The sequence below is a fragment of the Nannobrachium achirus genome (assembly GCF_963921795.1).
Source record: "Nannobrachium achirus genome assembly, chromosome: 21".
NCBI lineage: Eukaryota > Metazoa > Chordata > Actinopteri > Myctophiformes > Myctophidae > Nannobrachium > Nannobrachium achirus.
In genome coordinates, this window is record NC_137828.1 from 23,844,778 (window position 1) to 23,872,674 (window position 27,897).

Genomic DNA, 27,897 nt, shown 5'->3' on the forward strand with positions numbered 1-27,897 from the left:
TGGATCTCCTTTTAGTAGACCTTGTACCAGTGAACTGTACCGTCATGAATCTGTACATTTTCCTATGCAAACTTCTAATAAAGCCTTCAATCAATCAATCAATTCCAACGGGCAGAAAGGGAAACCTATTAGTGCATGAAATATGTCCAATAACCTTTTATAATTGGTAGGCTATAGTTTAATCAGATTTGGATAAATTGTCCAAAAATCTACATACACATGATTAGGCTTAAAAAAGCTATTCAAAAATATTTTATGATGTAATTTTCTTTTTAATTTAATATAACATTACAAATGACAAAATAACAGGACAAGCAGCAGTTACAATACTAGAAAAAAATATATATAAAACTAAACTAAAGAAAGAAAACAGAAATGATGATGCAACTTTGACCCGGTAGTGGTGTTTTAAATGACGTCATTTTGTAGGCTAGTTGACCTTTTCTTCCCGGGCGTCCATTTGCATTCTGTGTTAAATAAGTTGTGTGACAAGAGGAAAACAAAACAAGGACACAGATCTCTGAGAGGACATTAATATTCTGACTTTCTGAGGGTCTTATTCCCACACAAACTAAACCCTCGACGTTTATGAATAGTATTTCTCGTATTGTGTGGAATAATGTTTTCATTTTCAACCACGTTCCAACCACAGCAGGTAATATGACGATGCTAACTAACATGTTTTAAGGCTTTAAAACGTTACAGCTGCTCATGTTATTGTTACATCTGTAAAAGACTGAACTATAGTTTTGTTCTGGTGATAATTATGTCATAAACGGTGTGTTTTATGTTTAAAAAACAAATATGTATCAGATATACGTATTGTTTATTACTAATAATAAGGGAAGCTAGCGGCCAATGATACCGGCCGGCTTTGGGCTAAGGCCTACGTCACTGGCTTAGTACAGTTGTTTAACGATGGCATTGTGCTAATATGATATTATATACCATAACATATTACTTAATGTGAGATGCTTATGTATTTATATATTTACAAATGGTAACATCAAGGCTGGTTAGAAATGAAGATGCCCTTATCGGTAATCGGTCATTATGATGAGAGTGAACTGTTCAAGTTACATAACCTTATTGGAAGGACATAGGCTACTCGTTGTTGAGTGCACGTTAATGTATGCAGTGCACACCCACAACATTGGATAACTGTCATGTCTAGAGGCCCAGTGACCGATGACATAATTGCCTGGCTTTTAACCTCAGGTTGCAAAATAGATGCATGAGCAAGTGTTTGCAATGAGTGTCCTCCTGAAAAGAAACCACAAAAGATGGGAGCTCACATCAGCTTATGTTATGTTTATTTCATTTGACCTGGACATCACAATCATATTGAACGAACCAGATGCAGCAGGGATTGGCAACCTTTTTTTCCTTTTAAAATCTTGATAGTCAGTGTGCCATTGCCATATCATCAACATTAAGTTTAATTATGATACATACCACAATAGAAAGTAAAATATCCCAACATATTTTCTTTCACATCAGGACATTGTAATGATCATTAGAATCTCCCAGACTCCACCCTCCCCAGTCAGACTCAGAATTCAAGAGGGTTTTATTTTAAAAACCCTCTCTCGCACTTATGCCAGTTTGCCAGTAAGCCTCCCCTGCCCTGACCCTCCCCTGTGCCAATATTGGTAGTTGGCACCCGTGCCTAAGCCTAAGGTTCCCTACCTGGTTTAAAGTGCATATTAGCAAATTTTCAACACCTGTCCACCGGTACACTAAATCTAAACCCCAATCAACTGAGTGAAACAAACACACACACACACACACACACACACACACACACACACACACACACACACACACACGATTACATTCATATAGAGTTGATCGGACCATCTCTAATTTCATTCCTCTGTTAAACACATTACCATCGGTTTCTAGCTTTAGATCTGTATTACCGTAGTAGCCTTGGATCATTCAAGGCTAACACCAGTGATCTGATGTTGCTAGGTTTTCAATGTAATGGGACCCGGGACCCACAGGTGGTCATTCAAATGGGTCCCAGAATTATTTGATGGGTCCCATGACGACACACGCATTATGCATCAACGGTGAAAACATCAAAAAGGACTTTAATTTAAACAAATAATGGCAAATAGCTCCTTATATGTAGTTAATAAAGGACATAGCCATGGATTTACAAGACAATCTCAATCATCTCATCAATAATGCCAGCACACACAGCTGTGGAGACTCCACCACGTGCAGCTCAGCTGGTGCAGTGAAATGACTGATCGCAGGAAGGATAGAGTTGTATGCTTCCTGGGGATGCAGTGATTCTTAGTTTAATGGGTCCTCTATTTAAAAGTATGCGTCAGGGACGCAGGATGCAGGGCTAGTAGCATCACTGTAACATTGATGTATTGGGGTCCTCTCTATGTTCCCCAGGTTTTATGTTCCCCACCTCACAGCATTAGTTTTAGTGAGGTTAGGGTTAGGGGTAGGTTAGGTGGTAAGAAAGTGGGGACATAGAACCTGGGGAACAACATAGGTACAGTCCCGATGTATTTTATCGAGTCTTATCATATGTTGCAAATGTTAGAATCGATAAAGTAGTACATATGATAGTCTTGATCCAACAAGGCTACATCCGTGGGAAAAGGGTTCCAGAGTTACCTCTTTATTGAGAAGGCAGAATGTCTGAAAGCTTTTTACAGCTTTTTACACCTGTAAACCTGTGACTTGACAAATAATGTCCAAGTCATCCATCAACAGTGTGTCAGTTGTTTGTATTAATGCTTTACATCTTCTCCGTCCACCTGTGTAATGTATGTTCCCAGATGACAGTGGCCGTCACCCAGCTCATCAATGCCCTCCATTCCTTGAAGAGTTCAGTCAACTCTGCGGCCTCGGCCTCAGTCCAGAGTCTGCAGAAAGACTTTGCCGCTGAACACAATCCTCTGCTCAATGAGGTAGGATGTGACACATGGACACAAAAGCACGCTAGGGCTGTCACAATTATTACATAATCGTCTAATCGCAATTATTTGACATAATCGCGATTATTTGACATAATCGTTTCCATGTTGTAAAATATTAATAATTATGTTTAAAAAAAAGTCAAAAATAGTGGAAATAGCCGATCTGCAAGCTCACAACGTGTCGCGATGCGACGCGTTGTGAGCTTGTAGATCGGCTATTTCCACTATCAGTGTTATTTTTTTTTAAGTAGTAAGTTGTCAAATATGTCAGTAATTTCTTTGTGTATTTAGGTTATGTGTCATATCTGCCATATGCAACTTCAAAGCCCAAAAGCCAAACAGAAATGTAATTATCAACGACGAAAACACAGTTAAATCGTTAATCGCAATTATTTGAGTGACAATTAATCGTCATGTAAAATGTCATATCGTGACAGCCCTACATGGAAATGTATATACAACAGGAGTTACAGGAGAGACTACCCAAATAAAACACTGGAGCACGCGACTGGTCTTGCAGGGTCACCCCTGAAAAATAATGAATACGTGCAGACCAGTCGAGTGCTCCAGTATTGTATTTGGGATTATACAACGGGTAGTACTTCTGACGAAGCATTCTGATTGGTTGAAATAGCTTTCTACCCGTGCGAATAATAATAATAATAATAATAATAAAGCTTTATTTGTATAGCACCTTTCATGACATGAAATGCAGCTCAAAGTGCTTTACAGAGCAGAAAATGAAGCACAGTTACTTAACAGAAAAAATAAAATACACATGAATACAATAAAGCAGAACAATAAAAACATAAAACATTGAAGAACAATTTCAGAACAGTGTGGACGTCAATAGCATCAAGGAGATAAAAAAATAATTCAGCTAAAAGCAAGAGTAAAGAAATAGGTCTTGAGCTGTGCTTTAAAGCTATCCACAGAGGCTGCCTGTCTTAGGTGTAGTGGGAGTTTATTCCAAACTGTCGGTCCGTAGAAGCAGAAAGCTGCTTCACCATATTTTTTATATTTCATTTTAGGCACATCGAGTAGGTCAGCACTAGAAGACCTGAGTGGGCGGTTTGGAACGTATCTATGCAGGCAGTCATAGAGGTACGAAGGTGCCAGACCATTTAGAGCTTTATAAACAAGTAAAATAATTTTAAAATCAATCCTAAAAACAACCGGGAGCCAGTGTAGCGACGCTAAGACTGGAGTAATATGTTCTCTCATCTTAGCTTTAGTTAAAACTCTGGCTGCCGCATTTTGAACAAGTTGCAAACTGTCAGTTGTTTTCTTTGGCAGACCAGAGAGAAGTGCGTTGCAGTAATCAAGCCGAGAGAAAACAAAAGCGTGGATCAGCGTTTTTGCATCGTCCAATGTTAGATAGGCTCTAATTCGCGCAATATTTCTAAGGTGAAAGAAGGCAATCTTGGTGACATGATTAATGTGTGTATTAAAATTCAATTCAGCGTCAATGATCACTCCCAGGTTCTTTACAGAAGTGTTACTTTCTTTAGACAGGTTACCAAGTCTACTTAATGAGCATTACCACACAGGTCTCATCAACCAAAGATATCAGCTGTGCTGGTTGCGAAAGAGCTGCCGGACTCCCTCTCCCAATACTATGCTAGCGGCTACGCTAGCAGTTTTCATGTGAAGTTCAGGGACATACTTTGCTAAATGTGGAATACATTTTTTTTTTTACAACTTTATTTGAATATCTTGATTACAATGAAATGAAGTTGACGTGTTTTTTTAAAGGTGTATTCAGTGATAATGAAAGTGGCCGGGGGTCATCTTGTCCCTTACTGGCCTTACTGCGTGGAAATGTTTAGTTTTTTATAGATTTTTACACCATTATAATGTTCTCGTTTTGATCATTAGACCCAATCACTGAATATCGGTAGGCCTACGTCTCCAGCTTCAGGATATGTATAATACTGATTTACTACGAGACTGTGGCATTTTATGGGTTCAGTAGTTTACAATCTAGGCATTTAGCAAATGTTCTTAATTCACTGTGGTTCTCAAAACTTTTATTTTGACCATCATAACTAAACATCATGACATAACTACGGCCATACTCTACCCTGATTGGTCGAGGACTGGCTGGCCACCTCTGTAAACCGAATCTAGCTATGCTCGCAACACGGGCCATGGTGGAAGTCCTTATATGGTCAGCACACATTCTAGTGAGGAGAATTAATGGAAAATGTACCAATTATATTTTTATTTGAATGAAATACAATCACTGAATATACCTTTAAGGGTAATTGTTTTATAATTGCAATATTACACTTGAGGTTGTCTGTTCTCATGATTATTGGCACTTCTGCGCAGCCTACGGAACTCGCCTTTGGCTCGTTCCTGCAGCAACCCACACCCTTTTGTGTAATATATACACACAAGTTTGAAGTCGTCAAGCTAGCAATAGAATACATGTTCAGAAGCATTTTCCATTGTATTTCTTAAAAGCAAAGGTTAATACCTCAATCTTCAATTTCTTCACCCATGGTTTGGTCTATGTCGGAACAGCAAGAACAAAATCACCCCCAAAAAACATCATAACTTTACATATCGTGCTAATATTTATGAAACAATGTGGCAGTGTGTGTGTGGGGGGGCTCCTTTCACTCTGTTTCACAAATCGCAGATTAGGACTTCGCCTGAAAAAAATGTTCCAGTCATGAGATTTCATTTTTGCTTTTAATCCATGCATCTTCTAAACAGCCCAATGTGAGCCTGAAGGAGCTGGGGTTGTCCGACCTGAGAGTGGCTCAGCTTGATGAGCTGGTCAGCAGGTTGCTGCCCACGCTGGGACCAGAGGAAACATGTCCTGTCCCACCATCCTCCTGGAGGACCAGTCATGTCTCAGCAGACACCTTCTTCCAGAACAAACATGGTGAGAATAACTTTCTTGTTTCTCAACATCTCTGTGGGAATGAGCTATATCTTAAACTGAAAGTGACCACACTACTACTGGCCATTGTTTTGAAAGCTTTCTACCCTTTTTTTCACCCCAATTTAGTCGTTTTGCCAAATTGTTTCCTCCCCACACACATTTCTATGTTGTCACTGCTGTTGTATAAAATGCTAAATGGTGCATTTATATAGCACCTTTTTATTCCAGCTTTACAATGACGCACACATTCATACACTGATAGCTGAGGAATTAGTGTTGTGTCTTGCTTCCCACCGGGAGGACGTAGAGCCTTCGTTTTACTCCTCCCACTCAACACTACCAGCTGACAAGTGCCGCCCCAGCCGGTAGCATTACGTCGTGCAGTGACAATTATCACCCTCCTCCCCGCCCGGCTTCCATCCCCCGAACACGGGCCAATTGTGTTTGTGTAGACACCGTCAAGTAGACACTAGACTGTGGATTTGAGCCCACAACCTCCGTGGAGGTGGGCAGACCATAGCTATAAAAAGCCAGATGCCTCATCCGCCGCTGCAGTTCATTGGAGCGACGTGTAGGCCGGACATCCGGGATTGCCGGAGACCACGTTGCCAGTCAAAGTGAATACTGGCCAATCACAGCTCGTCTTTTCCCGGGACTTAGCGATTCAATTCTACGGAGCTTTATTGGCACGTCCCCATTCAGTTCCGATGTTGCGCGGCTCAGCTGTTCTTAGAGACTGCGTACGAAAAGACCCGCCCCCCCCCCCCCCCCCCCACCTGTTTGTGATTGGCCTACCAACTTCCGTATGTGTGACGCACGTGGAAGTGGGAAACGACCGGTCGGCGAGTCCCGCGTTGCATATGCCCCAGAGCCGAAGCAAAGATTTTTAATAATGAAGATGGCACAACCTCATTGGATCCACTAGAGTTCGACATTGTACACAAATCCTACAAATAGCCTCCTAAGTGGGCGCGGGCTCTGACGCCAAATCCTGCACACGTCCTGTTCAGTGGTGCTATAGATCCCGCAAGAGTGTGTTGCTGGGACAGATAAAGGGCGATAATAAAGCCACTTTAGTATGACAATTTTGTTAATATTATGTGGCTTATGATGATCAGGTCCAATTAGTTCAGTGACCATGGAGAAAAATAATAGTTCAGAAGCTGTGTTCACGTTAGCTCTCTTATTGTAAATGAATAGACTCCAAACTTGCTTCCGCCTCCTAAAAAGGTATCCACCTGCGTCACGCAGAAACGGGAAGTACAGGCACTTTTACCACTGCGCCACCCAAAGGGGCTGATACGGGCCATCTTAGTGTCGCCGCCAGTTAAATAATTGTCGTAAACACGCTTCTTGGGGCATTCAGTTCGAGGATCAAGAACAGCCGTATACGATCCGATCTCATTTGACCTTTTTTGTGTGACACATAAAGAGCAGATAAGATGGCCAAAATTCTGCATTATACTTTAACAGATTTGTTTAAAGTGACTTTTTTTGCATATGGTTATAGAGATCGAACATTTATTGTTGTTGTTATTATTTCAAAATGTATTTCTTTCATAGGCTATTCACACAGAAGATTGGGTGTATTTGGCTCGCCAATATTTTACAGACAACACCATAGTCCACTGAAAGCTGTCTGCTCAGAGCTGCAGTACTTGCCTGGTAAGATTTAATAGCTGAATGTGAAGAGTTTGTATCAAAGCACATGCATGCATTGTACATATTATTTCATAGGCTATTAACCCATTTAGGCCTGAACACATTATGACGCAATATGTTATGCTTTAACTATTGAAAAATAGCAGATATACAAGCTCACAGCGTGCCGCGCTGCGAGCTTGTAGATCTGCTATTTTTGAAAAATCGTGAAAATTAGATTTTTGACCCGATTACATAAGTGTCTTTTGAATCCTTCTAAGATTTTTTGAAAAACCGATGTTTCTATGTCAGCAATCTGGCCAGCCATCGTCAAAGAAAAGGTCCTTTTCATTTTAGCATTTTAGTCTGTTCTTGAGAGACTACTATGTCAGTGGTTCTCAAACCTTTTCATGTGAAGGACCCCCAAAATGATATTTATTTGGCCACGGACCCCCATCTCAAAATATTTAGTTCCAGGGACCACCCAGAAGCAAAATTTGAGTTACAAACGTTCACTTTGAAAATACATATATTCAAAGATTTGCACACATTTTCACGACTTTTTCAAAAATAGCAGATCTACAAGCTCGCAGCGCGGCACTCGGTGCCGCGCTGTGAGCTTGTATATCTGCTATTTTTCACTGGTTAAAGCATTCAATAATTTTAGGCCTAAATGGGTTAAGAGATGCATGCTTGATGTTTTGTCTTTTTCCTTCAGTATGGGTCCAACATCGAGGATTCAAAACATTGAGGAAGGGCAGACGAATGGAGTCTGGTTATGACGGTCCAGCAGAGATAGACTCCCACACGCCAAACTTCCTGAAGGTCTGCTTCTGTTTACTATTCTCCTACAGTACGAGTACTTCTCTCTCTCTTGCCATGACGGTTCCTTCTAACAGTTAGAACATGGAATATCGTCGCTGTCGGTTAGAAACATCATATGTTCAAATAAGGATTTTAATGCAAAAGTAGCAGATCTACAGGCTCAAAACGTGTCGCTTCGCATCACATTTTGAGCTTGTGGATATGCTACTTTTGAATACTTTTGTGTGATGCTTAGCAGTATGATCAAGTAGGGCATTCATTTATGAACAAAACACTGAAAGGTAGAATATGGCAGCAATGATATGTTTGTCTATCATTTTATTACTATGTTTATTAAACATACTGCTTGTTCTGGTATGAAATTGAAAGAAATAGATGTGTCAAACGATTTTCTTTGGGGGGGGGTCAAACTGAGATAAGAGGGCAAAATACGCTGCTTGTCACTAGGCCTGTCCTCTAAAAATCGACGAATCGACGCGTCGTTTTAAGCCCGGGGAATCGACGCCAATTGTTTGAGTCGAGGCGAAAATATATATATTTTTATATCACCAGTTAGCCTACTACTGCGGTGCACTGCTGGACTGGTGTCATGTACTTCCTATGAGAAGTAGCAATTGGCGAACAGTTATTTATTGTCTCGCACCAGCGTAGGGGTGAAAGTGAGACGGAACGGCCAGAACGGTTCAGAACCGCCGCTTCGTTAAAACATTCGGAGCCGGGGAGGTGTTCCGTTAAGAGGAGGGAAGCACGCTGTCAAAATCCCATATTAAATAACCTGCCATAGCACAAACGCACGTCCACGAATTAAACAATCTTCTAAAGTCAAATTAACATACACAAGTGTAGGCTACAAGTTACATTTTCTAATTAAAGTGCTTCTGAATTGTTCCAGTGTTGTAATCCATGATGAATGATTGTGTTTCGCTGTGTTTGCGTCCATGACATGTCCACACTGCTGGCTCTAGCGGGAGCTGTGCCTCCGCCTGTTTATGATCCGTTACTGAAATGAAGCCGTTCTCGACACTGATTCATTACTCTGTCAGTGCTCTGTGTCCCGCGACTGCGGACTGGATCCCATCGTTCATTTAAAAGAGCCGTTCAAGAGAGTGGAATCGTTCGCGAATGTCTCATCTATACTGCACGCTGCTGAGAGACGGGGCAGAGTTGAAACAGCGGAGATGTTTTATTTGTACTCTATGGTTGTACACTGCTATGCAGATAACATTTGTGCTCGCTCACCGATATCACCGAAAACACTGTGTATTCAATTCATCTTAATGTATTTATTGTATTATGTTGACGTGGTTTAAAGCAACACTTTTTTTTTTTTTTTTTTTAACACAAAGTAGTAACAAAACAAGCCTCACGGAAGCCTTTCCTCTCGACAACACTACCTGTATTAGTATCAAGGCATAATTTCTTTGGCTATCATCTTAGCTGTCAGTGATCCTTTCTGCCGTGTACCACGTGGAGGTTTGGTCTGCATCTCTCGCTCCCCGACGAGTAATACGCATACTTTGTGTTGTGTTTTATTGTCAATCTTGACAAAATCATTGCACACAATGGCGACGCTGCCATTAACAAACAAGCTTTAGTTTCATGCACAAGGCAGTAGGTAAACAGATCCAGTCTTGTTCTCTTATTTTTCCCCTCTTTCTGTCTCTCTTTTTCTTTTTCTCTGTCCCATCATTTGATATTTCCTTTGGCTCTCAGGGACTGCTCATGAGGGAAAAGGGACCAGACGCCCAGTCACTGGACCAAGTGGTCAAACAGAAGAACCTTCCAGACAACCAGCAGGACGCGTTCAAGAGTGGCTTCACCGAGGGCTTCATGAGGTCTCAGGCCTTCACTCAGAAAACCCAAGGTAAGTGCTGTCGTGCCACTTTTCATTTGCTCCGTCACAACTCACAAGGCAGTGCAGTGAGTGCACTTGACTGCTGCAGTTGCCGCATTGTGTCACTGGGTGGCAGCACTGAATTGAAAAGCTGGTGGTATGTGTGTTCTCACTGTAGTGCTAGAAGTCATATCTTCCATTAAAGAAACCCATGCAAAAGGACACACTGATCACCATATATAAATATTGCTGAAATATAGCAATATTCTATAGCAAATGTTGTGCTTTTTGGCACTAGTCTCGCGTAGCCAACTAGATAACTATTCCACAATCTCTGAATGCTACATAGTGCGGAACTACACCTCCCGAAATCCAGGAGAGGAAGCTAGCATTTACGTTCAAAATATATTTTAAAATGTCTTTCCATTTATTTAATTTTTTGTATTTATTTTTTCCATTGCTGCTAAGCAACAAGCTATATATTCTTAGATGTTTTTGATTTATTAGGATATATTTGTGTGACCGAAAAGACGAAACAGAAGTGGGGAAGAGGCTTCACATCCGCTTTATCGATTGCTCCTGATCAAACCTTCTGTGCTCCAGACTGTATGACTGAAGCATTTGAAAATTGTGGGAGGCAACAGTCTGGCCACGCGAGACTATGTTGGCACTAACGTTGGTTTGTACCCACCTGTGTTGACCCATTTAGGCCTGAACACATTATGACGCAATATGTTATGCTTTAAATATAGAAAAATAGCAGATATACAAGCTCACAGCGCGGCACCGAGTGCCGCGCTGCGAGCTTGTAGATCTGCTATTTTTGAAAAATCGTGAAAATTAGAATTTTGACCCGATTCTATAAGTGTCTTTTGTATCCTTCTAAGGTTTTTGGAAAAAAAAACCTATGTTTCTATGTCAGCAATCTGGACAGCCATCGTCAAAGAAAAGGTCCTTTTCACTTAACTGCAGCTCAGTTAGTCTGTTCTTGAGAGACTACTATGTCAGTGGTGCTCAAACCTTTTCATGTGAAGGACCCCCAAAATGATATTTATTTGGCTACGGACCCCCATTTCAAAATATCTAGTTCCAGGGACCACCCAGAAGCAAAATTTGAGTTACAAACGTTCGCTTTGAAAATACATATATTCAAAGATTTGCACACATTTGTACGACTTTTTCAAAAATAGCAGATCTACAAGCTCGCAGCGCGGCACTCGGTGCCGCGCTGTGAGCTTGTATATCTGCTATTTTTCAATAGTTAAAGCAGTCAATAATCTTAGGCCTAAATGGGTTAACAGCACTAACCTTGGTTTGTACCCTGTGTTGACAGACTCCCAGAGGAGAACCCGACTGGTCCTGTTGACCCTCCTCCTCATCGGCATGTACGGCCTGTACAAAACCCCCTTCCTCTCGGGTAAAGGCTCCTTTTCTGATACTGGTTTGCGTCAGCTTTCCTTCATTCTTTTGCTTCGCAAGTAGGCCTGTCGCAATTATCACATAATCACCTAATCATAAGTATTTGAGATGATCGCAATCATTTTTGCATAATCGTCGTAATCGTTTCAATGTTGAAATATTTCAATAGCCTGTATTTTCAAACATTTAGAAAAATAGTGGAAATTGTGAGCTTGTAGATCGTCTATTTCCACTATTCAAGTTATTAAGTAATTTCTTTGTATATTAAAAATACGAATACAAAATATAATGAAATAATCGCAATTATTTGTATAACAATTAATCGTCAACTTTAAAATTGTATTGGTGACAGCCCTACTCGCAATTCACTTCCATCACCCTACTTGCATGCTTTTATGAGCTGAAGCTTAGTTACTGGGTGTTTTAAGGCAATATAGACTCAATGTTTTGTTTTTGCAGTGTTTCATTGAGATAGATTGTGTTTTGTGCATTTAGGGTTTGATTATGCTGCAGCTTAACACTCATCAACACTCGGAAGTATAATTAAACACTTATATTTTTGAGGAAATCCAGTGCAGTGCACTTTGTATCTCTGTATTGATCTGACAAGGCCAAACTTGTGCTAATCAAACTATTGTATCCCCTCTATATGTTAGACCAGGGGTCTTAAACGTTTTCAGGCCAAGGACCCCTTAGTTGAGAGAGAGATGAAGCAGGGACCCCATAATCTGTTCATGGATTCCATATAGTTTCATTGTTTGACAGCACGATCATCAGTATATTTTGGATTCATGTTAATGTGTGTTTTCAGATATTTAACCACTTGAACGGTCAATACTTAATAAACTTGACCTTTCACTGTACTTAGTCAGCTCTTTTCCCCCTCCAAAGCTCTTTGCCGAAAATGGCCGATCTACAAGCTCACAACGCCTCGCAGCGCGACGCGTTGTGAGCTTGTAGATCTGCTATTTTTGGCTAAAGTTCTCAGAATATGGACGCTAGGGTCCAAGTGGTTAATATAAGAAAGGGGGAAAAAACAAGTTCCTCGTACCACACAAAGATTTGGAGGATCCCCTGTAGTAACTCTGAGGACCTCCTAGGGGTCCCGGACCCCCTGTTGAAGACCCCTGTGTTAGACAGTTATAGATATACATTCCTTAACCCATTTAGGCCTAGAATTATTGAATGCTTTAACCAGTGAAAAATAGCAGACATACAAGCTCACAGCGCGGCACCGAGTGCCGCGCTGCGAGCTTGTAGATCTGCTATTTTTGAAAAAGTCTTCTTTGAATATATGTATTTTCAAAGCGAACGTTTGTAACTCAAATTGGAACTAGATATTTTGAAATGGGGGTCCGTGGCCAAATAAATATCATTTTGGGGGTCCTTCACATGAAAAGGTTTGAGCACCACTGACATAGTAGTCTCTCAAGAACAGACTAACTGAGCTCTAGTTAAGTGAAAAGGACCTTTTCTTTGACGATGGCTGGCCAGATTGCTGACATAGAAACATAGGGTTTTTTTCCAAAAATCTTAGAAGGATTCAAAAGACACTTATAGAATCGGGTCAAAATTCTAATTTTCAAGATTTAAAAAAAATAGCAGATCTACAAGCTCGCAGCGCGGCACTTGGTGCCGCGCTGTGAGCTTGTATATCTGCTATTTGTTTTATATTTAAAGCATAAAATATTGCGTCATAATGTGTTCAGGCCTAAATGGGTTGAAATGGGTTCTGTTTCTGTTGGATCTCCGCAGTGAGGTTCCGCACCACGTCCGGGTTGGACTCGGCGATGGACCCCGTCCAGATGAAGAACGTGACATTCGACCACGTCAAGGGTGTCGAGGAGGCAAAGAATGAACTTCAAGAGGTCGTGGAGTTTCTCAGGAATCCCCAAAAGTTCACTGTGTTGGGTGGAAAGCTACCTAAAGGTAGGGGGGCTCTTATGTTTCACCACCATCTTTCTTGAATTTTCTGTGCTATTGAAACTCACCATGAAGAAATATTATCTCCTACCTGTTTTATGCATACATTTTTATTTATTTATGATAAAATCTGCAAGCATTTGTTTTGCTCGAAACACATTCCTTGGGCTAAAAAACAGCGCTACAAAACTGACAAAAGTGATGAGTCATCACTGTGATGACTGTGAAAAGTGATGACTCATCACTTTTGACAGTTTTGTAGCGCTGTAGTTTAGCCCAAGGAATGTGTTTCGTGCAAAACAAGTGCTTGCAATGGATTCAGAATTGTGAAAACACCCCAGTTTGACCCCTCACATGCTACTTAAAGCAGAATTTTTTCATTTTTAAAATATTTTTCTTTTCCTGTGTAGTGGAGTCTACAAATGTCCATAACTTTTTTTCGCGATGTTTCCGGCAGAGCAGGCCTGTCATTCAGTGGAGGTTAATGACCAAACTAATAAATAAAACAGAAATAAAAAGTGCTGCAAAACATCACAGGTTAAACCCTATTCCTTGAGCTTTTGGGCCTGTTGGTCCCCGACTACAGACAGATCCAAGTGTTGATAGATGAATGACATAAATATAACTTCCTTTATACATTATAACTTGAAGCTTCTTGAAACACCTATCCTAATGGCTAAATCTTTTACAAAAAATTGCCTACTTCTGCAATTTGGTTATCTTATCTCAATATTTTTACTATGCAGTACCCCTACACAATAAGTTCTAAAATTGGGGTTCCTTGAGGGGTAGCCTAGCTCAGCTAGACACAATCCAACCATGTTAAAACAAGGTGGGGATCTACTGTACACTGCAGTTATTTAGCTGCATTAGTATGGAGTCAGGCTAAGCCAGGCTACCTGAGGGGTACCAAGGGTCCCCAGCAAAATATGTTAGTATTGTGTCACAATCACTAAAACCATATTTTATACTTTGGCTATATAAAGAACATAGCAGATGTACAATCTTGTAGATCTGCTATTTCTGAAATATTGTGATAATCGTATACATATTTAATGCAAATCCTTGCTTCTGGAGGTCCCTGGCACAAAATATCTTTGACATTGTGGGCCCATGGCAAAATACATATTAGTTAAGGTTTACTTGACCTGAGAAATTTAGAGCACAAGAGCAGTGGTTCTCAACCTGTGGGTCGGGACCCCCAAGGGGGTCCCCAAATTATTTTGGGGGGTCCCCAGATGATAAGCTTAATGTGAAACATTGTTTTCTCACTCAACAGTAAACACACTAACATAAAGTTTAAGTGTATCGAGTTTATGCACATTTCTAAAGTGACAATTTAAGGACTTTTTAATGCCTCTAAAGTGACAAATTAAACATTGGCCAAATTGGTCAAATATTAAAGGCGGAAATTGTGAAAATAGCAGATCTACATGCTCACAACGCCTCGCAACGAACAGTGTTATACAAAACGCAATGCCTCAATTCTAAGTGCTCGTCAGGGTGGGGGGGGTCCCCAGTTACAATATGATCATTTTGGGGGTCGCGGCCTGAAAAGGTTGAGGACCACTGAGTTAGAGAACCACTGCCCTTCACTCCATACTAGTTATTTTGTCGTTAATTGTTCCATCCATTGTGGTGTTCCCCAGGGATCCTCCTGGTGGGCCCCCCAGGGACAGGGAAGACCCTCCTGGCTCGTGCGGTGGCAGGGGAGGCCGACGTGCCTTTCTACTACGCCTCTGGCTCCGAGTTTGACGAGATGTTTGTGGGCGTCGGTGCCAGCCGCATCCGGAACCTCTTCAGTGAGTTTGTGTCTTGCTTTTGTTGTTGGAGTGGAGAGGCATTATGTTTTGGCAAATTGTATTACAAATTATTAGATTAAAAGGCTTGGGAGAGAGAGATTGAAAATGCCATTGGAGAAGTACACAATGCTTTAAAATGGTTATTTGGAAAACTCCTTAGCTGGGACTCGTTTGTTGATATCAGTGGGGGGGGAAAAAGAACAGCAAAGATTGAAAATGCCAAGGAGAAGTACAAAATGCTTTAAAATGGTTATTTGGAAAACTCATTGGCTGGAGCTCATTTGTTGATATCAGTAAAGAAAAAGAAAAAAGAAAAAAACAGCAAATGTATTTTTTTGTTGTTGTTGATTGATCGATGTCTTTATTGATCATGAAATAAAATCGTATGTCACATGCATACATCTGTAACATACAGTACATCTGACCCACCATTATCAACAGAATAATGCAAAAAAGCTTGTTTCCATTGCGGTCCTTAAGTGTGTATGATGTCATGTAGAACTCATATTCTCAGCACCTCTCATGTATACTCATATATTCCCATTATACCATCTACAATATTGATACAATATAATATAGAAAAAACTAAATGATACACACATATCTACAAAAATACAATTTTCACAAAAAAGGGCCTTCAGTACACATGTCATTGTGTCAAACAATGTTGTGTACTAGCCTTCAAACAGAACCATAAACTCTTTATTTCAACACCATCCAATATTTGATCCAATTAAGCATCTCTTTCATCACACATGGAAATGAAACTCAGTTTCAAGGATTAACATCACACTCTTCTTCCTTTTTTTGTTTGCAGAAGAGGCAAAAGCTAACGCTCCCTGTGTAATATTCATTGATGAACTGGACAGTGTTGGAGGCAAGAGGATCGAATCTCCAATGCATCCCTACTCCAGACAAACCATCAACCAGCTGTTGGCGGAGATGGACGGGTTAGTCTGCTGTTATTCACTGTGAATGGGCTTGTGATTGCAGGCACCACTCACCACTTACACCCCCGACATCTATAGAGCAGCCGTTCTCAAAGTGGGTTCCGGGGACCCCAGGGGTCCTTGAGTTGGTTCTAGGGGGTCCCCGGCAAAATCATCGACCAAATGGACCCTTGTAGGTCTTTAACTCTGAGAGTGTACAACTGGAACCAACTGGACCCTCAGAGTTATAGTAACACTTAGAATTTTGGGGTCCCAGAGATTTAGAATGGTATAGCATCCATCACACAGTCAACATGTTTTCTTATATGGGGGTCCCTGGAATATCTTTTCAAATGGGAGGTCGCGGGCTAATATCTTATCAAATTGGGGGTCCTTGGCCCGAAAAAGTTTGAGAACTGCTGCTATGGAGGGTGGGGAATGTTATGATTTGTGACAGTGTGGATATGATGAAATACTGAAGAAAGGACACTAGGACACAATACTCAATGTTTTGGTCTTCTTGCAGGTTCAAACCTAATGAAGGAGTCATCGTTATCGGGGCTACAAACTTCGCAGAGGCTTTGGATAAGTATGTTTACAGTTCAGGGAAATATTCTCTGCAAACCTATATTATTGAACACGATGCAAGATGTTATGTTGATAATGGATTGAAGTTTGACATTTATTTTAAATTGTCACCTCACTGTGCCTGTATAGAAATTAATTGCGACCGTCGGGTCGCATTTACTATCAAAACCTCCACCGGCTGTCCGTCCGTCCGTCAGTCAGTCACACGTCACACGTTTGCCCTGCTCATATTGCCGCAACCGTTGCCCCGATCCATGCCAAATTTTGCACACACACTCCTTGCCTGCCAAACCACAACCTCCACCCAATTCTCACATGCCCCTCTTCTAGCGCCACCATGAGGCCAATTCTTGCAAAACACATTTTTGGACACTGCTCCTAAAATATTTGCCCTAAAATCACACAAATCGGTACACAGTATGTCTACACTCATCTCATTAACTCTTTGAGTGCCACCCTAGTCACCACTAGAGGGCGCCCAGTGGCCATAGAAAATCCCATAGAGATATGCTGGTATATGCAGAAGCCCTGCAGCCATGACTTGCCTGAACACTTTCCTTTGTGCATGTACAGGAAGAGGATGAAGTTAGCTTGAAGTTAGCTATTGGCTACCAAGCATTTTAGAAGCCTTATTTTCGTCAACTTAGCCATGATTAAACCTTGCACACCTCATGCATGGGAAAAAAACAGAGAAGAATGAGCTCTAAAAAATCCAATGCAATCCTGGATTGCATTGGAGTGGATTTGTGCAGTTTGTTCACAGCTTTCAAACAAAAAAATCCGATTGGAAATCCGTTCAGGCATTCTTGAGATAATCGCCATTATGTTTTACATGTTATGTAAACAAACATGGCTGCCCTGTATGTTAGATGTGGTTGTATGGGGGTGGAACATGCAAAATCGCGATTGAAATCATGTTCACTAGATTTGATGGGGTCCAAAAAAAAAAAAAAAATTCAAAAAAGATTTTTTCAATTTTTTTTTTTTTTTATTTTTTTTTTTAAAGCCGAACTAGTTCGGGATCGGCACTCTGCGATACGCTAATAAAGCCGAACTAGTTCGGGATTGGCACTCAATGAGTTAACATGGATCTGTCCCATTTAGCGCCACCTTCAGGACAATTTTTTAAAACACATTTTTGGATACTACTCCTACAGATTTGGCCCTAAAATCCCGCAAATCGGTACACACTTGCTCTACACTCATGTCATCAACATGGATCTGTCCCATTTAGCGCCACCTTCAGGGCGATTTTTTAAAACAAATTTTTGGACACTACTCCTACAGATTTTGCCCTAAAATCACGCAAATCGCTACACAGTATGTCTACACTCATTTCATCAACATGGATCTGTCCCATATAGTGCCATCATCAGGCCGATTTTTTCAAACACATTTGTGGACACTGCTCCTACACATTTTGGCCTAAAATCACACTGCGACCTGACGGTCGCTTATTTCCCGATTAGGGAGTCTTACTGGTATAAACTAGTTTAGTGTTAAGCTCCTAGTTTATCTTCGAAAAACACAAAAATCATATTTGAAAAAGATGATGTAACATACTACCATTCCCATGTCATGAACAGTGTTGGGTATAGTTACATTTTGAAGTAACTTGTTAGGTTACTTTAGTTACTGACTTGAAAAACTAATCCGTTACGTTACTCCGCTACCCAATGACAATTGTAACTTAACGAGCTACCCGTTACCGACCATTAAAACCCACTGTGAGAAAGTTTGGTAAACATAAAAAAAGAGTGCAGCCTACCGGATTGTTGTGGCTGTCAGCTGTGTGCGTGGCTGTCTGCGTGCAGCTTCAACGTGGATAATGTAATGACGTTGATCTATCCTTTATTCCTTTCACCAAGTAAATCCAAAAATAGTGTGAATCCTTCCACAGCCTTACTCAAGCCCTGCCATGTAAATTAAAGTAAACAAGACCTGCACAAAGTTCTTCTTGACTCGCTAATAGTCAGATGACCGCAAGTAACCCCAAGTTACACCAGATTTCGTTTTTCCGTGTAAAAATGCGGGCCATGATGCCTGCATGCATGCCTCTTCAGGCTCCTTCTATGACAGAGAGAGAAGAGCTCATTCAGGAAACAGCGCAAATGTGTCAGATGGATTTATTTTTCCTTTGTGGCAACAGAAAAAACGGAATTATAGGTTTTAAATACCTAATTAACGCCGCTATTTTTTGGGAAATGTAACTGGTAACGATCCTACTAAATTGCAGCAGTAACTCGTTAAGTTACTCCGCTACCACCAAACCTAACGGCGCTACGTAACGTTGTTAGTTATAGGGCTGTTAAACCCAACACTGGTCATGAATGTCAGGACAATGGTTATACTGCACATTTTAAATGTTCACACAAACTATAATAATAATATTGTTTGCCTGAACATCTCCATCTGCTTTACTTTGCAGCGCTCTGATCAGGCCTGGCAGGTTTGACATGCAGGTGACAGTCCCCAGGCCTGATGTGAAAGGCCGCACAGAAATCCTCAACTGGTACCTGTCCAAGATCAAAGTAGATCCCGGTAGGTTTCAATGGAAAAGTACACTTAGACGTACTGTTATTAAAAGCGATTTCTGAAGCGTGAATCTGAAACAATTTTCATTTTTAAGCATCAGTAATGAGCCTGTTAAAAGTCAGACAACCGCCCTACTCTGTGCTTTAAGAGTAGTTCACCCCCAAAATGACTTTTTTTCTATTGATTACTCACACCATAGAAACTTGAGTTCAATAATACTTTTTTGTATTTGTCGCATTCCTAAGACAAAAAAGTTATTATAGTAAATGTACCCCCATTGATTTGATTCTGGATGGGGACCCAAATTTGGGTCCCCATCCAGAATCAAGGGAGGTACATTTATTTTAATTTTCAATCAAATTATTGTCCTAGGAATATGACAAAAATAAAAAAAATATCCATGAATTCAAGTCTCCATGGCGTGAGTAATCAATAGGGAAAAAAAAGTCATTTTGGGGGTGAACTACTCCTTTAAGCTGCAAACCCTTTTCACAAACCAGACAGAACCTTATTGTTCCTGTCATTATGTGAAAGACCCCACTGTTTCAAACCCCCGGTAAAATGTTAACATTTCAACTGTCCCCCTTTTGATTGTTGTTTGTCTTCTGTTGTTCTTTCAACAAGACATAGAGGCTGAGATCATCGCCCGGGGCACGGTGGGCTTCACCGGTGCAGAGCTGGAGAACCTGGTGAACCAGGCTGCCCTGAAGGCAGCTGTGGACGAAAAGGAGTCGGTTACAATGCAGGACCTGGAGTTTGCCAAGGACAAGATCCTCATGGGTGAATAGACACACACAGGCCCTGCATGTAGACTAGAGCATCACATGAGACGGATTAACCACAGACTCTCTCTAGATGAGACTTTGCAGGCAGGAAGAATGTCAGGTCAATGCACATGGATTAAAGTTCTTGGTCGCCACGACTGATTTCAATCATTTGGATTTCATAGAATCCAGCATGTCTTGCATGGAAGCATGGCCACCGAAAATGGACGATCTGCAAACTTCACAACGCAAGCATTGTGAAGCTTGTAGATCGACTATTTTCGGTTATGTTCGGCTATGTTAACACATTTTGATTTAGTGATCTCAGGCTTTTCAAAAATTCACAGTGTTTTTGTTTTATATTAAACTATAGCGTGCGGTCTGCGGCACCCGCGATGGATGCAAAGACTCAAATTCCCATAATGCATCGGGAGATGACGTAATCAGGAAATCCGGCTTTGCATCCAGGCCAATGTTATGAAATTCGCAAAAATGGATGTATCTCGTTATCTAACTCTCTTCTTTTGTTATGTTAAGATTAAAAACTAGTAATAGAATACATTTTCAGAAGCGTCAATCTGAGATTTTTGATATTTCATTAAGGCAAAGTTTAACTCAGTCGGTGCCATATTTAAAGTGGGATGACCTCTTATATTGCCGGTTCGCCAACAAAGGGTTAAAAAAATAGTGTGCACGCTGGTGCACACATTCGTGCACAGATCATGCACTATGCATGTGCATGCTTTTCACAGCTTTCAAACAAAAAAATCCGCTTGGAAATCCGTTCAGGCATTCAGGAGAAAGGAGCCCTTATGTTTTCTTCAAATGTAAACAAACATGGCTGCCATGTGTTAATTGTTTAGGAAACAGCACTGGTGTTTGTGTGGGGGTCTCCTTTTATGTTTTTTTCACAAATCGCAGATTAGGATTTGGCCTGACATTTTCAGTTGTCAGATTTTGATGTTGCTTTAATCCATGAATGCATTTGTGGTGTCACTTCAGGTGGTCCAAGCCTACAAAGTTTGAGCTAGATTTACGGCTCTTGTCAGGCACAGTCCTTTGGTCAAATGTGTCGTCTTTCTTTCTATTCTTGGCATCGATTATTACTAAGTTAGTTTTAATTATTAATAATGATCCCTTTATGTGTGTGTCCTTGTCTCTAGGCCCTGAGAGGAGGAGTGTAGAGATTGACAAGAAGAACAAGACCATCACAGCCTACCATGAGTCTGGCCATGCCATTGTTGCCTACTACACCAAAGACGCAATGCCCATCAATAAAGCCACTATCATGCCTAGAGGCCCGACCCTCGGCCACGTGAGTACTTAACTGTCTTATTTATTTATAAAACATTTTTTGTAGGAATACAGATCCATCTAAAACATTTTAACTCATTTGCTGCCCCCTCCCGAGTTTACCCGAGTTATTCCCGTACTCTGACACCGCCACGCCCGAGTTTCCTGAGTTTTGGGCTGTTTTTGCGAAATTATTTCTGGACTTCCTTCTATCTACTAGGCATGATCGCGATCGCAAAATTGCATGTTTGACCCCCATACCAACCCCATCTTTCAAACAGCCATGTTTGTTTACATTTGAAGAAAACATAATGGCTGCTATCTCATGAATGCCTGAACGTATTTCCAAGCGGATTTTTTAGTTTGAAAGCTGTGAACGGCGTGCACACACTTGGTGCATGATCTATGCATGGGCGTGCATGATACGTGCACATGAATTACGTGGAAGTCTATGGAGACTTGTGGCGTCCTGGCACTTTGGCAGCCATTTTTTAAATGCAGCGTTAATATTGTGTAAAAGTGAATAGGCCTTTTCTTCTGTAATATAATTCAACATTTTAAACCTTGTTATATTCTAGATACATTGTGCATGCAGTGAAAACCTTTTTGAGCGGTGGTCACACCGTCTCCTTAACACGTTGCAAGCCGCGGCAGAACCCTCTGAACAGAGGTAGCGCCGAAGAAATAAGCCATTTATTTACAAACATGTTTTAAAAAAACAAAGCCCACATGATAACAACACGTACTGGAGTGCTCGACACAGCGTACATATTCATCCTGCAGAGGTCGGCGATCTTACTTTGGCGAGGCGGAGGGGAGATCAATTCCATTCGTTTACGTGCGGCGAAGCAGGGAAAGGAGCGATAGAGAAGCGGCGCCCGAACGTGATTGAAACCGCGATCCACGAACAGAGACAAAGACCAGCCATCTTGTTTGAGCTTCTTGCTGAGTTTCAACACTGGGGAGAGGATGAGGCTCCTCCTGGCCAGCCATCCATCCAGAATGTGAGTCAACGGCGTGGCCTGCTGGATATTAGGAGTATCACACCCAGCACCAGAAAATGACTGTCAGAGCATATTAACCCTTTCAGATCGCTCCAAAAAGACACAGAGAAGAATTTCCGATGTTTTTTTTTTTTTTTATTATAATTTATATCAAAAGTCCGGGAATAGACGTGTGGCTGATGGGACCCAGTAGGAAGTCCGAGGGAGTACGGCCAGGCTTAGAAGGTGTTAACCCCCCCTGGCTCCACCGGAGCCGTCGAGTGTCGCGTCAGCGTCAACGCTGGGAGCGCTCCCGTTTTAACTAATGAAGGGTGCTCTACTGTTGACGTCGGACGCCAGACACCCAAATTCGCCCGGTTAATTTTTTAAGCTGGCACGACGCCGTCTTTTCGGTGGAGCCCTGGCCTTAGCGTGACTGTGTGTGTCTAGCTATGCGTCCGTGTGTATATGCGTGCTGTAGCCTGCAATACCGCTGGTGACCAAGTGGCGCTGTTGCATCACACACACGCATAGAACACGCACGCACAACCCTAAAATGAACTGCTACGTACACACACACGCGCGCGCGCGCAACCCTGAAATTAACTGCTACACACACACGGCCACGCACACCCCCACACACACACACACACCCACACACACACACACACACACACACACACACACACACCCACACCTGCACCACCGCTCACTTCAAACGTGGTTTGATTTTTTTTGTTTTAATTTGTAATCTTTATTGCATACAGCTCATGAATATCAAAAATCCATATCTCAAAATATTACAATATCACACAAGACCACTTCATGGTGTGTTTCTCCATGATCTCCCCCCTAGGTGTCAATGCTCCCAGAGAACGACCGCTGGAGTGAGACACGAGCCCAGCTCCTGGCTCAGATGGACGTCAGCATGGGCGGCCGCGTGGCAGAAGAGCTCATCTTTGGAGACGACCAAGTCACAACCGGTAAGAACACACCGGAGAGTTGTTCAAAAGGAGCATTGCTAGTCATCATGTGGTGGTGGTGGTGTTTTTGCAATACACGTACGTAGCTCCAAAAACACGAAGGCAAAAACAAGGAAGTTTAATATTAGTGGTGGAAGAAGTACTCATATTTTGTACACTTAAATAAAAGTACTTATAGGACAATATAGTAATGCTCTGTGACTAAAAGTATAGCCTAAGTATGCATAGGGCTGAAGTGGTTAATGTATGTTTAAGTAAGTAACTAAAGTTGTCAAATAATTGTAGTGGTGTAAAGTATAATATAGAGTAGATTTATTGAAAATTGGAAACACTCCAGTAAAATGTCCTCAAGTGTACTGTACTAAGTATAGTACACGTACCATACATGTACTGTTATTTTACACCACTGTTAAATATGCAATTTATGTTCCCAGGAGCTTCCAGCGACTTTGACGGAGCAACAAGAATAGCCAAGATGATGGTGACCAGGTTTGGAATGAGTGACAAGGTATGCTGCTTTGATTTGTGTGCGACTGCTGACTGAACGGCTTTGCCAAAAGTCCCCCTTTCTGCTTGCATAATTTTCTTTTTAGAAAGAACGAAGACACGTGATCAACAGACATAGTTAAAATGAGACTAGAGCTCCTGCCTTACTGCTAAATACTGTGGCAGGCATCGCATGGTCTCTATGAGCGCTCACACATTCCAGACTTTGCTCCCATCTCCACATAATCCCTTTCTCACTCATGTGTTCTGACTTGATCCTGAAGAGATTTGCACTACTACAACTCGGCATACTCTTGATTTTCAGGGGTTGACGCTAAGGTCTCGGAAGCACAGTACAGGTCATGTTCTACTTACCCAAAGGTCATGCTGGAAAAGTAAATCCTCTATTATAAAATGTTAAGTAAAATGTACGCTTGAAGTACTGTATGTCAAATCCAGTCGATAACGACAGAGTGGCGACAGTCACTTTTTGCACCTCCTAGTTGTAAAAAGGGAGCATTGTTCTTCATAAATAGCCAATAGTATTGAATGAAGATGGAAAGCACTTGCGCGTCGGGTAACCTGAAAGCAAACTCCACTTTGCCCGAACGTTATATTTACTTGCCACAGGCAGTCGGGCAACCCTTAGTGTCAACCCACCTTTATGCTTGCTTGATAATTGTATATCAACATATTTCTATTTCCTTGCCAAATAGGACACAATATGCTAACATCAAACCCTGTTCCCTCTACTTGACCTGTATTGTCGAATGTCGACCCTATTGTCAGCACGACATGTAATTATTGCCATGAGAGGTTGGAACATTGTAGCTATTAGTCTCTCAAATAGCTGTTCTGTCTGTGCTCAGTAACCGTTACATAAGAGGTTCCCTTGATGGCACTCTTAACCCAAATTGAGGGTTAGAGTTTGGTTTCAGCTTGATGGGACTCTTAACCTCATTGTGTTTGGTTGCAGCTCGGCGTCATGACGTACACTGACCTGTCCAAGCAGAGCCCGGAGACGCAGGCCGCCATCGAGCAGGAAGTCCGGGTTCTGCTGAAGGTGAAACATTATTCACCACTTGATGCCTGTCATATGTTTCTATGCATTTGACGTATCGATGTTGATGTATTACCTTGCTTATTGTAAATCGTTCTGGATTAAGAGTGTCTGCTAAATGCCTAAAGTGTAAATCACGATCATTAGACTCTATGCATGAAAAAACATTATGGAAACACAGAATTATGTTTAACCAGCCATTGTTGGTTTTGCAAATTATTTACCTTTAGCCCATTGGCTAATCTTCAAAGAGTACACGATAAGACATAACATTACTGCATACAGTAATACAAAAAGGAGGGGGAAAAAGCAAGATTTACAGCATATCTCTGTTGTTGGGCAGAAAGCCAGAAACCAACAAGATTCAGAAAATGACAATATTGCCTCATCAATGTTGGTATGGTGACTTAAAGCATTGTCAGATACTTGAATGTGACCTTATATTATCATCGCATCGAGTTTTGGACCATTTTGACCTCCTCAGATCTAGAGCAGGGTTACATACCAAGACTCGATAATGAGTAATGTTCCATTTCGATTTCGCCCGGCTGATTAATGAATGAATGTTTTCTCTTCCACTTAGGACTCGTACGAGCGGGCTAAACACCTCTTGAAGACGTACAGCAAGGAGCACAAGATCCTGGCCGATGCCCTGCTAACCTACGAGACTCTAGACGCCAAAGAGATCAAGTTGGTTCTGGAGGGCAAGTCGCTGAGCTCCACCTAAGACTCATCAGCAGACCAGACAATTTACACTCTTTATTTTGTATAATCAAGCTGTGCAATGGCAGGCCTGTTCGAGGGGGCCTTGTTAGTTTCTTCTTTTGTCTCCTTTCTTGTTCCCTGTGTTCTCTTGTATTCAGAACAAGAAACAGAGCACAGAAAATACAGTATATTTAAATTAAGACCATTTGTTTTTCAACCAATTTCCTAAAAAAAATTGTATTTGGGTACATTTAGTGCAGTCGTGCTATTTAAAAAAATACATTTCAAGAAATGGAAACGGCACAAGGGAGTTTAAACCATCTGTGCAATTAAAAGAACGTAGTTCCGTTTTCAGTGAACCGCTGCCTGACTTTGGAATATGTTTGTACATTAACTATCTCAGATTTGGTATGTTATCAAATGTATGAGGCACATTTATGTACAAGTCTGTTTTTTTCTTCAGGTCAGATCCAAGTTGTGACGACGTGTAACTTGATTTATTTAATTTAAGCCAACCGTTCATTGTAGATGTGTACATAGACTTGAATAGGGCATAGCAGTGGTGGCCATTTTGTGGTACCACAGGTAGAAACCCCATACTTATTTCACCATAGTGAAAACATTTAACTCTGTGTCAAAAGAATATTTAAATATATTACATTATGACCCTATGAATGGGGTTTCTACCTGTGGCACCACACCATTAGCCTGACACTTCAGTCCGCACATCACCCCCCCCTGCTGGTGGGTGGTTTGTAGTGTGGACTGAAGCTGCACACATTTTAATCTATTTCGAAGGCGCCCGAAGAGCGGGCGCATTGAATGGGCCAATCAGGGTTGTATGCTTGGGGCACGTGGTGTGGCTGCTCCGGTCCCAGCCCCCTCCAAACAGAGCTCTTGAGCTCACGTAAGACTCACTCGTGGACTCTGATTGGTGTCCTCTGCCCACGTGAGAGTCTAGTGGACTCTGATTGGTCCGTGAAAACTGTCATGGCGGAGTCAGACTTGACTCGTATTATTTTAATAAACTATGAAATAGTGCCGTTTCTTCACGTTTTAATACCATTTTGCTCTAACGTAAACATGCAGACATATAATATGTTATGAGAAATAACGTATTTTTGCAATGTCACGCCACGTCGCCGTCGCGTGTGTGTGTGTGTGTATGTGTGTGTGTGTGTGTGTGTGTGTGTGACGTCAATAGGCTTTAGCCCCCCCCGCCGAAATGGATTGTCTGCCCGGAATGTCAGACTCTCTCCCCCCACGTAGTGTGGTGTTGAGATGTCGGACGCTAGCAGTCAGGCAACCACACCATGGCCACCACTGCTGTGCCCTATATGGTAGAACCATAGAGAGTTACATGTAGAATGTACCATAGGACTGTATCCAAGAGCTAGTGAAATTCATGATTGTTGTGGAACACTGTGGATTGTTCAGTTTCTTTTTAATTACGACATTAATTTGCATACACCGTATGTCGATGAATGCATCAATTATTGTCTCTGCCAGGCCGGAGACAGTTGTTTTCAGTCCTGTCCATCCCGTCAGTCCCATCCGTGAGTCCTGGGGTAGGCATTCCTGGCCTGGTGGAGACCTGCGCTCAGAGCGCACTTTCCTAGTGTTTATATTTATTTATGTGCTGTTTATTTCTCAAAATTAGAGGACAAGCCCTCGTTATAAAACAACGTTATATCAACACATAACTTAAGGGTTTGATTCTCTGCCTGCACCCAAACACCGACCCGGCCCGTGGTTTCGGGTTGGTTGAGGTAGGATTTTCCCTTTCTTCAGGCTCCAACACAGTCAGATATAACATTTCTAGATAATATCCAAGTTAATTACACCACAAAATAATCAAGACTTGACTGCAGACTTTCTACGAGCATTTCTGTTTTAAACCAGGCTCGGGCCCATCATGCCTGGCTCAATGTTGAGTTAGTTTTCTTTTTGTGCTTGAGCACCTTGCTGTAACTTGTATATGAGTGCAAATGTAAATACTCATTAAGTGTATGATCTGGTTCACACTTCTGTTTTAAGAGAATTGTGAATGGACCTGTTTGAACCTTAAATAAAAGTTGATCTATGATTATGGTTTGTTTTAGATGTTGTATAACAGTCATATGACTTGATATGAAAGCTACATTTCCTGTGCATTCATCTAGCACAGTGATGATCAACCTGTGGGTTTGGACTCGGGACCCCCAGTGGGGTCTGCATATGATTTTGGGATGTCCCCAGATGACGGTTACAAGTGACGATGTAAGGACTTTTAAGACCTTTTTAATA

The 27,897-nt window shown here is 41.5% G+C and overlaps 1 protein-coding gene across 1 annotated transcript; it reads left to right on the forward strand.

Annotated features, from left to right (window-relative positions):
* Positions 1-488: 488 nt before the first annotated feature.
* On the forward strand, positions 489-27,698 carry yme1l1a (YME1-like 1a). Its single transcript, XM_080752267.1, has 18 exons — positions 489-655; positions 2,805-2,936; positions 5,670-5,841; positions 7,405-7,506; positions 8,201-8,307; positions 10,021-10,171; positions 11,475-11,558; positions 13,316-13,489; positions 15,133-15,285; positions 16,103-16,235; positions 16,741-16,803; positions 19,231-19,343; positions 19,962-20,117; positions 21,265-21,416; positions 23,234-23,360; positions 23,795-23,868; positions 24,823-24,909; positions 25,490-27,698. The coding sequence occupies exons 1-18, from the start codon at positions 620-622 to the stop codon at positions 25,631-25,633; spliced, it is 2,160 nt and encodes a 719-aa protein (XP_080608393.1). The 5' UTR covers positions 489-619; the 3' UTR covers positions 25,634-27,698.
* The last annotated feature ends 199 nt before the right edge of the window (positions 27,699-27,897 follow it).

Bases quoted from the DNA above. Each gene is read 5' to 3' on its own strand.
- yme1l1a (XM_080752267.1), top strand. From the start codon at position 620: ATGTTTTCATTTTCAACCACGTTCCAACCACAGCAG. The intron at 16,236-16,740 runs GTTAGTCTGCTG...GTCTTCTTGCAG, and splicing joins CTGTTGGCGGAGATGGACGG to GTTCAAACCTAATGAAGGAG. The intron at 16,804-19,230 runs GTATGTTTACAG...TTTACTTTGCAG, and splicing joins TTCGCAGAGGCTTTGGATAA to CGCTCTGATCAGGCCTGGCA.